Source organism: Micropterus dolomieu, linkage group LG22 (assembly GCF_021292245.1).
Source record: "Micropterus dolomieu isolate WLL.071019.BEF.003 ecotype Adirondacks linkage group LG22, ASM2129224v1, whole genome shotgun sequence".
Taxonomy (NCBI): domain Eukaryota; kingdom Metazoa; phylum Chordata; class Actinopteri; order Centrarchiformes; family Centrarchidae; genus Micropterus; species Micropterus dolomieu.
In genome coordinates this window covers 2244599-2257410 of record NC_060171.1, presented here as the reverse complement: position 1 = coordinate 2257410, position 12812 = coordinate 2244599, and the positions used below count along the sequence as shown (strand labels likewise).

The 12812-nt window shown below is 44.1% G+C and overlaps 1 protein-coding gene across 2 annotated transcripts; it reads right to left on the bottom strand.

Moving 5' to 3' along the window:
* Positions 1-302: 302 nt before the first annotated feature.
* Positions 303-12309, bottom strand: prdm11 (PR domain containing 11). 2 transcript variants are annotated; one of them, XM_046038196.1, is made up of 8 exons: positions 11128-11146; positions 10840-11001; positions 9733-9809; positions 8215-8474; positions 7448-7515; positions 6235-6422; positions 4143-4655; positions 303-2704 (listed from the first exon to the last, which is right to left on the bottom strand). In XM_046038196.1, exons 3-8 carry the CDS (start codon positions 9758-9760, stop codon positions 543-545), a joined length of 3219 nt encoding a protein of 1072 aa, XP_045894152.1. In that variant the 5' UTR covers positions 9761-9809; positions 10840-11001; positions 11128-11146; the 3' UTR covers positions 303-542. The 2 variants fall into 2 exon arrangements, with proteins under 2 accessions (XP_045894152.1, XP_045894151.1); XM_046038195.1 differs by having other exon boundaries at positions 10840-12309.
* Between the last annotated feature and the right edge of the window lie 503 nt (positions 12310-12812).

The window sequence follows — 12812 nt, the reverse complement described above, 5'->3', positions numbered from 1 at the left end:
AACTTTGAACCAGGAGACCGAGGTTCTTGTCCCGTGTGAAACAAAAAGTCAACATCAATTATTTTTATTTAAGTTAGGCGAGTTACGTAAATTGTGTAAGTTACGCAAGTGACGTAAGTTAATTAAACCCAATAAGTACTTTTTGTGCCTAAACCTAACCAAATCGCAACGTTTCACAAATTTAATAACGTGCCGTTTCAAAATGAGGATGTTTCCAAACGCGAGCGTTTTATTTTGAAAGTCTAACTGGACATTTCATATTTATTGTTGCCAACTTTACCAGACGTGGCATATTTGTTGTTGCTAAGCGTTGCTAACTTGACCGCGGAGACTTAAATATATCCAGGGCGTTAAAAAGCAATGCCAAAGGGCCTTGACCAAGCGGTAATATGTGACGAGCCGGGAGTGAGAATGTGTTGGAGAAAGAGGTTTACCCAGTGGTGTAGATGTCGAGGAGTGATGCTGCCTCCCTTCGTAACTTTAATATTGGCGTAGTGTTGTAGTACTTTTTTGTTGCAGCACTACACCACTGGGTTTGCCTGTTAGATGTCAGGGTAGAACTCTGTGTTGACGTCAACGCTGTGCAAGACAGACTTCTGATCAGCAGCTGACATCCTGTTCAACACCTCGGCTGACAGAGAGTAGCTGCTGCCAGACTTCTCCTCAAACCAGCTGTCCAAAGCTCGCTTTCCATCAAAGTTGGCGATGGACGGTCCGTTAACTGCCACCGTCAGCAGGTCGTTCATCTGCTCCAGAGTCAGCCTGGAACGATTGTTCTTGCACATCTTCTGCAGAGACCCACGGCCTTTATCGCAGCAGGCTGTGGAACTGGGCAGGACCCTGACAACCTGCACAATTCGATTCAGCAGAGGGAAACGCTGCTTGTACCTGCAGACGTGACTGATAACCTCTTTAAAACCGTTCATACTGTAGTAGTCTGCTTTCAGATCCTTCCACTCCACCACCAGGCTGCCCCTGGCTTCAGTCCTGGCCTGGGAGCCCTCCTGACCCCCAGAGGGAATGGACTCCAGATGGTTGAATATCATGTGGATTTCTTCCTCCCCGTACGCTTGTAGGTCCTCCCGGTTGTGAGGCCAGGTGGAGAGGTCCAGGACCTTGCAGGCTTTGGCAAATGAGCGGCTCTGCAGGTCCAGCCTCTGAGACAGAATACCCTGGCTCCTGTTGCAGATCTTTTCTCGGATTGACTGAAACTTGGATTCAGCAACACGCAGATTTTTCAAAGCAACGCCGTTGAAACTTTCACGGAAGTTTTCCTCAAACTCCTGCAGATACTCTCCGGGGCAGTCCACCAACTGGCCAATCTCCAGAATGGCCTCCTCTATCTTGGCTTCCACCTGTGACACCAGCAGGTACTCTCCCTGGAAGGTAAAGGCTAATCGTGAGAGAACAGCTATGATGTCCAGAAGGAAGTAGATGAGCTTTACTGACTGATAGTCCATGAGGAACTGGAGGAGGGTAAGGGCAATGGCTGCTGCGTCAGCCCTCTGCGTCTGGCTGCTGATCTCCTTCAGATGGGCGACTACCTCCAGGTAATCTTTGATTAGCGCGTTAAGGACGTTTGGTTCTCCTATGATCCATCGAATGGCTCTAATGTCTCCTAGGAACTCCGTCTCCTCCGACAATGTTGGAGCAGTGGATCGCAGCTCGGCCATCATACGAGGGGAGTAGCGGTAGAAACTGAGCAGCTGCTTGAGGTTGTTTTCCAGATCCTCCAGGCAGGAGAGCTCCTTCCCACTGATACCGTCTAACACCTCCAGATGTGGCCGATGGATCATGATAGGAAGGCAGAGGATCCAAGGAAAAGTCTTTTGTACTGCTATGTACAAGTTGGCTCTCATTCCTGAAGAGATGTTGGTGCCGTCTACCCCTAGACCCACCACCAGCAAGTCCTGGAACCTGAGGCCTAGGGCACCGAATGCTCGATCCATAGCCTGGAGATATCCATCCACACTGGCCATGCTCAGTCTCTGCAAGGACAAGAACTCTGTGTTCGGGGAGCCCTCATTGGTAATGAACTGGACGTAGACCGCCACCATGTCTGAGAAAAGGTCGTCATTTTGGGCGTCCATTATGACACTTAGGAAGGGAGACAAGCGCATCTTCTCAGCCAGGTCTTCTTTTATAGCCCGGGCAATGTGGTGGATGAGGACCTGACAGTCTCCTTCATTCATGTACTGGTCCACCACTTTGAGCTCGCACCTCTTCAGAAGCTCCGCCAGTGGACGGAGGTCGGAGAAGGGCCGTCCCTCCAGGGCCAAGTGGTACGCCGCGTTGAACAGCAGTATCATGTTCCTGCACATCTCCTCTGTCTTTTCTGGATGCATGCGCAGCTTATACAGCTGCAGACATTTCTTATGGAGGTTGCTCTGGCTGTGGAGCTTGATGGTGTGGATCTTAAACTGCTTGGAGCCGATGATAAAGGCAGAGGTTCGGGATGATTGGACAGTGTACTGGCGGCAAACATGGCACCACATTTCGTTCAGTGTTGGTGAGTAGCGAAGGAACCAGAACTTTTTTAGCCACTCCTGCTTGAAGCGACGGATCCGTCGACCTCCTCCAGAGGAAAGCTTCAATGGGTCTTCTGGAGAAATCACAAGATCTGCAGTGATCGACTCATCAGCCGAGTCCACGTCCTGGTCGTCTTCATCCAGAACCACCTGAGTGGGCGTCAAGGGCTCCATCCCTGCACAGAAAAACACATTCAATTTCTGCTACCAGCATTGTTTTTTTCCCAAATCAAATACTGCAATGTAAAGAACTAAGTTTAGCCATGCTGGCGGGATGGCTCTATGCATGGTAATGTCTGTCGAGCTGTCCACTGCTTTGGTCAAGACTAAATATCTCAACAGCTTTTGGACGGATTACCATGAAAGATTGTTCAGACAGGATGAATCGTCTGACTTTTCCATCGCGCCACCAACAGGACGACATTGAGTCAGAGACTTCAGACTTGACTTGACCTCTAGCTCAGAGACTTGAGACTTGACTTGGACTCTAGCTCAGAGACTTGACCTCTAGCTCAGAGACTTGAGACTTGACCTCTAGCTCAGAGACTTGAGACTTGACCTCTAGCTCAGAGACTTCAGACTTGACCTCTAGCTCAGAGACTTCAGAGACTTGACCTCTAGCTCAGAGACTTCAGACTTGACTTGGACTCTAGCTCAGAGACTTCAGACTTGACTTGGACTCTAGCTCAGAGACTTCAGACTTGACTTGGACTCTAGCTCAGAGACTTCAGACTTGACTTGGACTCTAGCTCAGAGACTTCAGACTTGACTTGGACTCTAGCTCAGAGACTTCAGACTTGACTTGGACTCTAGCTCAGAGACTTCAGACTTGACCTCTAGCTCAGAGACTTCAGACTTGACCTCTAGCTCAGAGACTTCAGACTTGACCTCTAGCTCAGAGACTTCAGACTTGACCTCTAGCTCAGAGACTTCAGACTTGACCTCTAGCTCAGAGACTTGACTTGACTTGGACTCTAGCTCAGAGACTTGACTTGGACTTGGACTCTAGCTCAGAGACTTGACTTGGACTTGGACTCTAGCTCAGAGACTTGACTTGGACTTGGACTCTAGCTCAGAGACTTGTGAGCATCTCTGCTCAAGACACATCAAATTCGTGACCACTAACTGACTGTTGTATTGTATGTGAATGGGTGTGTTTGCTGTACTAGATGCAGCACTTTACTGGACTAAATTACACTTTCACATGATTGATTTTTACTTGGTTTTGTAGAATGGCACAGCGTAAACACTCTTTTTTCTTTGATTGTTTTTATTATGTTGTCTGTTTTATATTGACTTGTACTGACCGGGGACTATAGATGCCAAGTGGCCTTTTGGCCAAATCTGGCATATTCACACCATTGATGTTCATTAATGTGCACTGTCCCTTTTAAATAAATAAAATAAAATAAATAAATGAAAACATGCAGTAGAGCCTCACAGAGGTAGACGACCCAGTCTTGATTGAAATTAACTTCAAGCAAAGATGTAAATGAAAAAAAAAAAAACAGTTCTATCATTTGGCTGATTTAAAGAAATTAACAAAGACGACGAGTGAACGGCTGTTTGTCTGAGGAAGTCCTGAACATCCAACCATCATTTGTTAGAACATACCTTGAAACTCTTCGATGGGGCCTTGCTCGGGGTGTGGCGGGACCTGATCCTGTTGGGGGAGGGTCTGTTCAGACATCGATAGACCGATCCCGTCCCCCTGTTCTCCTCTGACACGGGACAGCTCCTCCTCCAGCTCCAGGATCCTCCTCTTCAGTTTGACACAGTTGGGGCAGAAGGAGGTGGAGGGTTCCTCACTGCTCTGGTTCTCCTCCTCTTTCTCCTCAACCTTCAGGTTCGGAACGTTAAAGCTGCTTTCAGAGGAATTAAACCTCGACCCGAGCGCTGCTGTTTTACACTCACTGGGGAGGGAAGACTGGGACCTGGAGTCCTCCAGAGAAGCCTCTAGGACGTCTTTAAAGATGAGGTCGATCTTCTTCCTCTTGGCAGGAGGCTGGCCGTCGGACTCCTCGCTGGGTTGTTTGCTGGGGCTGGATTTGCCCTGCAGAGCTGACTGCAGACAGGGAGATTTAAAGTCCTTCTGAACGTTGGGCAGGACTGCCGGCTTTCCGGGATCTGGAACAAAACGGTTCTCTTAGAAAAAAATGACAACCACACATCGCCGCATTGTTTTTTTAAACAGCAGCTTCATCAGCGAGTGCTGCAGGTTCATGCGGCTCGGTGTCATAAGAGTCTATGGATTTTCTAAATTGCCAGCTTCTGTCACATCAAGTACACGACTCCATCTGTTGGCATTTTGGAAAAAGTAAAATAAAATAGGAAAGGCAAATCAACAATGAAAGTATCAATCTCCTGAACATAAAAATGTGGATGAGGCCTTTAATTACAGCCAATCTTCTTTTATTAGAAGCAGGTTCACATTATTGACATGCTTTTATTTCTAATTCCCTCTGATGAATGTGAAGATGATTTGAAGTGTATTTGATCATATTTAGAGAAAAAGCCTCCTTATTTTCCTCAAATTTCAGTTTCAAACTCAACACTTCCTGTATTTGTTTCAAATTAAAAGCTTTCTAGCATTTCAATGGACAGAATCCTTTCTCTGTTCTCAGATGTAGCTATCGCCATCTTGTGGCATTTGCAAGTTAATACAAAATACAGTTTGCTGGAACATTAACACACAACAGTGACAAACCAACAACAAAGGAGTTGTAAATTGCACATTTTAACATGAATTTATTGAATCAAAGTTTTGTGACCCATCGCTGCACTCTGTCAGCTGTTTAACTTAGGGGACAGTTTCAGATGAAAAAAACTAACCTCGGTGTTGTGAGCTGGTTCCCACCACCTGATGGACAACTGACTTCAGGACTCAGGCTGTTATTCAGTTTCACCTCAATTTGCCAAATATTGACATTCTGAGAACACGTGGGGGATAATTATAGTTGGTAAGTAACTGAGTACATTTTTATTTTCCATTTTGAGGCACTTCTACTTGAGTATTTATATTTTATCCTACTTTTTGCTCCTCTGATGCTACTATTCACTCTAGTTACTTCTTTCCTCTACATATTAATATTTAATATAAACATAGAAGGTCCTTTGTAAATATTAAACTTAACGTTTCCAGCATTATATCTTGTGACTCATTACATCAAGTCATATTTCAGATGTCTCTGAGTTTGTTTACACCAAAGCCACATTTTCTACAAACTACTTGTTCTGCCAACTACTCACCTGGTTTAATTTAAATAATTGTTCAAGGCCCCCAAAAAAGTATCCAGTATCCCAAAAAATAAAAAAAGATTTGTGTAGAACTTTTGTTTTATCTTTTTTTCTCCCATTAATCATCTCACAACCCCTCAGATTTGTCTGGTGACCCTTTAGAGGGGCCGACCCCTAGTTAGGGAACCACTGGACTAAACTAACTAACTGTGTATGAAGTCATTAAAACTAACTAAGTGTAAATAGCTTCAATACTAATTAGCAGAATCAGTGAATGTAAAGAGGCTACTAACTAAGAGAGATTGCTATTAAGTACGCAGTAGATTTACATCTTGATTATTTAACCACTTAATTTAGTCTCCGTCTGAAAGAGGCTGTTCGTAACCAAACTCTGGTCAGAAACAACTTACCAATGGGGCCGCAGCCGACTCCCTGAGATAATAAATGTGAGACTACCTGTGCAGCTCACCTGTGTCCAGGTTGCGGTCGATGCTCTCCTGAGAGACGCAGTGAAGTCGTTGGATGTAGTCGTCGCTGTACCAGACCCTCAGCTTCTCTCCCGCCACCAGCGTCCGACACACTCTGAAGTAGATGTTTGTGCCGCGCTGAAACGCCGTCAGGTTCCTGTCGCTCTCGTCCGACGAGGTCCGGACAAACCTGCGGGACAGAAACATGGACAGGAACACTTCCCATCATTAACCCTGTTTGGTGTTTGGCATTCGTCTTCCAACGCTTTGAAAGGAAAGTTAGCTAAAACGTCAAAAACAGCCGACACACTGTTTTTATATAAAGAGATAATCTTCTTTTTGCTGTAATCCAGGAGACATGCTGTGGATCAGCTTTTGTCCCTGAACACCTTTACTGACACTTGAGGGGTTTCCTAGATTTAGCAGAATGCCTTTCAACAACATCCAGTGAGATAATGCCGTTTCCAGATTAAAATGTCCAGTGTAGGTCACAGTGTGTCCGTTAATAAATGTCTGCTGGAAAGTGAAGGCGCTACCAAACATCTTCCCTGAACAGCACGTTTTTTTGGCTGCTATGTGACGTTAGCTAAATTAGTAATGAAGTAACGTTAATTAGCTGCACGTCATTACTACTTAGCGTTACTTGTCCAGGGGCACATCCCGATAGTTAAATTATAGTTCAGTTTTAAGAGTCTTAAGCTAATGAGGAGACGTTTCTTCTGGAAACTTCTAGGATTTTAAGTGTAATTGAAATGTTTTACAAGCTGTACACTCACTACTTTGCTACAATGTAAAGTGTAATTTCTTCAGTGTTGTCACATAAAAAAAGATATAATCAGATATTTACACAAAAGTAATTATCCAGAAATCCTGTATAGAAAAAAAAAAAGATTCATCAAGATGCTTCGTTTTATAATCGTATCCAAAACATTGTTCTTGTCTGTAACGTTATCTCAGGACACCCCAGCTCTCCTCTAACAGTGACGGACGAACCCACCCAGCAGCTTCTCCAGCCAACATAAACACATCCTACTACTATTACTGCAAAGAACGATTGATCGTTCCATATCAGCTACTGATCACCGTTTCCCACAGAGAGAAAGAGAGTTTGTGGTCATTAAAAGACTTTAATGATTGTTATAACTGGTTAATCAACTCATCTTGTCACATGCAGGGAAAAACTTTCTCTTTGGATATTGAAATGAAGAACGTTACCTCATCCAGTTGGCTTTGGTCTCATCGCTGCCATCGATGGACTGATACGTGTTGTTAAAATCAACAATCTGGAACGATCAAAACAACAAAATTATATATATGGTTCTAAACTGGCCTGGACTGGTTCTAAACCTGTATATATTGGTTTTAAACTGGCCTGGCCTGGTTCTAGATTGGTTCTAAACTGTTTATAGACCGATATAGACTGGTTCAAAACTGGTCAAGACTGGTTCTAAACCTGTATATATTGGTTTTAAACTGGCCTGGCCTGGTTCTAGATTGGTTCTAAACTGTTTATAGACTGGTCTAGGCTGGTTCAAAACTGATCAAGACTGGTTCTAAACCTGTATATATTGGTTCTAAACTGGCCTGGACTGGTTCTAGATTGGTTCTAAACGGTCTAGGCTGGTTTAAAAACTGGTCTAGACTGGTTCTAAACCGATATAGGCTGGTTCAAAACTGGTCTAGACTGGTTCTAAACCGATATAGGCTGGTTCAAAACTGGTCTAGACTGGTTCAAAACTGATCAAGACTGGTTCTAAACCGGTATATATTGGTTCTAAACTGGCCTGGACTGGTTCTAGATTGGTTCTAAACGGTCTAGGCTGGTTTAAAAACTGGTCTAGACTGGTTCTAAACCGATATAGGCTGGTTCAAAACTGGTCTAGACTGGTTCTAAACCGATATAGGCTGGTTCAAAACTGGTCTAGACTGGTTCTAAACCGATATAGGCTGGTTCAAAACTGGTCTAGACTGGTTAAACTTACTATCCAGGAAAAGAAGCCGGAGGATTTGTCCTTCGACACCAGCTCTCCCTCGTACGGGCCGAAAACCGCCCCCTTAGGGATGGTTGGATCCACGCAGCGAACATCCACCTCGTCTCCCTCTGTGAAGACCTCCAGGCCTGACGGGACAGTGAGCGCCGCCCTGTTGGCCGACCCCGGGGACGCAGGTGTATCGGGGACAAACAGCGGGGGCCCGTGGGACGGACACTCCTTCTGGAAATAGTCCTGGCACTCCTCACAGACTGGAGCACAAATATCACATGTCAGGATTTTGTAAAGTGCCAGTTATTAAATATCCAGGCTGTCACTTTCTTTACACCAGTCGTGTTTCAGCTGACCTGTGTTCGGTCTATACACGGAGCCTGGGGGCATTTGAGTAGTAAAGACTTATTTTATTCTACTCCCTGTTGTCCAATCAGAGCATAGCAATCATAACTAATAACAGCCAGTGTTGGTGTCCCAGCAGGGGCCCAACGGGACCAGACTCCTGCACCTGCACAGGTTTGCTCCTCCAAACCCCCACAGAAACGATGCCGACTTTGATACACAGAACACCTACGTAAAATACTGAGTGCAGCGGCGCTTTGAGCTAAATGCTAATTAGAGCTGCAACCATTAGTCGATTAATCGTTCGAAAAGAAACTAATCGACAACTATTTTGATAAAGGATTAATCGTTTCAGTAATTTTTTAAAGCAAAAATGTGAAATATTTTATCTTCTTAAATGTGAAGAACTGCTGCTGTCTTTTGTCATTTTGGGTTTTTGACTGTTGGTTGGACAAAAGAAGCGATTTGAAGACGTCACTTTGTGCTCTGGATAATTTTGATGAGCATTTTTCACAATTTCTTGACATTTTATAGATTAAGCTATTAATCATGAAAATGATCAGCAGTTTAGTAAATAATAAATAATCGTCAGCTGCAGCCCTAATGCTAACATAAGCATGCTAACTCACAAACAAATTGGCCAAGGAGGAGCTGCAGCCCCTCAGAAAAGGGAAGCCGGGCCCCTCCTGGAGCCGGACCTGGGAAGTAAGCTCGACCAGCGAGCGTCTGCTGAGCGTGTCTTTGTGGATGTTAATTTCTGTGGCTATAACTCATCTATGAAATCATCCATCTTGCCTTGTTTTATTGTTAGGTGTTAATATTATTATGATTTTATAGTATTGCCGTTGTATTTCTTTTGGAAAGTCCTTTGTGTTCTCTGCTTGAAGTGCTTCTCTTCTGAATTATGATTGAACTACTGCTTCCTGTTAAAATAATGTTTCCAGTACAAAACAAGATTTTCAAGGACAAGGACTTTCTCATGTGTTTTCCATGACTGTTTTCCGGTACACGTGAGAATCCCGCTGTCTGTTTTTGAGATGGTGAACATTAAAGCTGTTAAACCTCAGCACGTTGACCTGACGCTGTGTCTCAGTGCTGACTCCCTGTCTGCTTCACTGATCTGTCACTGAGAGAAGAAACGAAACCAGCTGGAGAGAGGAACTTTAAACTTACACCAGAGATCCAACGCCGGCTCGCTCATAGTGGAACCATGTTGGTAGAAGTCCAGCAGGTCGTCCTCTATCAGCCCTCTGCAGAACAACAACACACAACCTGTGACTGCAGGTTTCACAGAGCATTGACAGACCTTTCTCATAGTGGGCGTTTGACTGGACGTGCAGGTTCAACAGGACAGTAATGATGGCTGTAACACAGCCAACAGAAACATACTGATGTGCTGTTCCTCACAATGTCTGCAGTCCAAATGTCTGATTAAAATCCACATCACCATTACTTTGACTTATAACTGCAGTATTTCTTAAATCCTGGCTAAAGCCCCTCATTAAATGTGTTTGTATGTCAATATTTGTATATCAGCAACAGAGAAATGTTACCGGCTGTGCAGTGTTTTAGGATCTTTTCACCTCTTTGTTTTGGTTTTACACCTTAACGGTTTTTATTACAACCCCACCGAAATGTAGGCAAACAGCCTACTGATATTAATATTTGCTTTTTTAAAAAACTCTGATATAGACAAATTGTCCTGGCTGATTTATCGGTCTCTGGTTCTGGTTCACTCTTTAGAGAAGGTGACATGAAGTGTTTCCATCCACCTGATTTTAAACTCCAATTCAGTTTAACATGACTTAAAACAGAGAAAAACTGAAAATCCTCACTGGAACCTGTGTGTTGGATTGTTTTTTGTCTATATATTTTTTTGTTATATATTTAAATAGGCTATCAGCCTGGAAAGATTAATATAAATTAACTAGTTATTGCACAGAGCTGCCTTTCATTTCCACATTTCACGTTATTGAATCAGTATTTTCTGTGTTTTTTTCAGAGGGTTTAAACTCTGCATCCCTGCTGGATCTGGATCAGGAGACTCCTCGGAGAAGAAAACACTTCACAAACACTGAAAAACAAAAGTTGCCTGTAACTTGGTGTCTCCGTGTCACCAGATAATCTGTGAAATTAGCGGATTTGTGGATAATTAGCGGCTGAGTTTTAATCTGCGCCACAGTTTCTCTGCTCGGTTCCGATCTGCAGACTACTGGCAATCTGCCTGCTGTTTTCGGAAGCCATTTTCGCTGGCCACAGTGGCTACTGACACGGACCCACCTTTTGCAGAGACGCAGCGGGGACACGGACCCTCTCCGCCGGGTGAAGCTCGACTCTCGCCGCCCGGCCACAGAGCACCGAGCCCCGGCCGCTGGCTCCGCGGCTGCCCGCCGATGCAAAGTTTCCCGTTAATTTTTGCAGCGACTCAGTCGCCTCCTCAAGCTTTGGCCACCATTTTTCATCACAGGAAATGACATGGAAAACGGAAGAAAGCAATTGCGCAAAAATTAAAGTTAACAGTGTGAATGTGAGAGACAGTGAGATGGTTTCACCTTTTTATCTGCAAACCTGCAGGAAGTGAAGTCACGAGTCTTTTCACTGTTTCTGTGGTGAAACAAGGAGAAACCAGAATATAATATATACTGCAATACTACAGTAAGCAGTGTTTACCAAGTATTAAAAAGACATGTCTTCTGGGTTCTGGAGGAATGAACAGACCTGAATATCAGGAAACTAAACAACCTCCACATAAACATAAAGTCCAACTCCTCAGATCAATAATCAGCTGTTTACCTCAGCCTGAAGGATAAAGGACAACAAAGTTAATATATATATATATATATTATATATATATATGATGAGCGGGAGGACAGATGGTTTGAAAGAGGCCATTTACACCAGAGTGGAGAGACCATCTCTGAACATGGACGAGGTCTGAGACACATCAGTCTCATAAAATCAGACGTACGCACAGTCCTGTAGAACTTATCTGTGTGGATATGTTGCTGCGGTGTGCAAAAAACAAAGTAACGTGTTGTTTTCAACTGGTATTGCCAACAATGGCTGGAGGCGTCCATCTTGGTTTTCCATCTTAAATCTGTTGTTGTACTGGAACGAGGTCAACTCGGGTGCGACGTCATTCCGACCTCTGAGGGTAAATGGAACCAAATACACTGCTGTCCTTTCATCTCTTCCTATGATGCTGAACCAACGCTCACCTTTGACCTCAGGTGACTCCAACGACTGTTGTTACATCAGCCAGGAGCACAAACGGACCAAGCGGCATCCATCACCTTGATAACGACCCAACAGAGGTTAAAAAGCGGGGAACCCCTGCCAGTCAGTCAGAACTGAAGTAGCTTCTTGCATGAGAGGTGAGACTCTTCATCCAAGTCCAGCTGCCCCTGATTTAAGCCTTTTTTTGGAACTAACTGTGAGCTGGATCACAGATGAACCGTCACAAACACATTAATCAATTATCAAATTAGTTGGCCATAACTTCTGTCCATTTTTGTAATATAAGTGTTTCGTCTAAAAACTTTAATCTGCAGCAGTTTCTCAGATTTGTTTTCCTCTGTAAAGTGATTTAAATCTACTCATGTATTTAAATTGTATTTTAAGGTTCTCGCAAAAGTGAGTACACCCCTCAAATTTGTGTAAATATCTGATTCTATCTTTTCATGTGACGACACCGAAGAAATGACACTACGATATAAAGTAGTGAGTGTACAGCTTGTGTAACAGTGTAAATCTGCTGTCCCCTCAAAATAACACATCACACAGCCGTTAATGTCTAAACTGCTGGCAACAAAAGTGAGGACACCCCTAAGTGAAAATGTCCAAATTAATAATATAATGGTGATGCGTCTCAGCGCGGACGTTCTGTCGGCTCTCACTGGAACCTCAACACATCCTGTTTGTCTTCTTCCTCCCTCTCTGTGCAGAATCCATTTCATACGCTGAAACAGGAACGTCTCTGTGCTGAAATAACTTTTCTTCACCAGCTTTGCAATCTAAAAGAATGTCAACGTGTTTATTAAAAATGTTTTGAGACATGAAGCCTCCAGTGGCCTGTACTACGAAGCGAGGTAACCGTCTTATCCAGGTAACGTCAGGTGGAACTTCCTGATTAACCTGCACTACGAAAAGTAGATAGGTGTCACCCGAGGTCTGTTGCCATGGCAATTTACGCCGCATCTCTAAACTGCTCCGAGCAGGTTTTGTTGGTGGTTAACTCGAGGTTACCCTGCAGG

Coding starts and splice junctions, on each gene's coding strand:
- prdm11 (XM_046038195.1), bottom strand. CDS start 9,760: ATGAGCGAGCCGGCGTTGGATCTCTGGT. Junction 8,475..9,732: donor GCCGGCGTTGGATCTCTGGT/GTAAGTTTAAAG, acceptor TTTGTGCTCCAG/TCTGTGAGGAGTGCCAGGAC. Junction 2,705..4,142: donor CCCCATCGAAGAGTTTCAAG/GTATGTTCTAAC, acceptor TTTTCTGTGCAG/GGATGGAGCCCTTGACGCCC.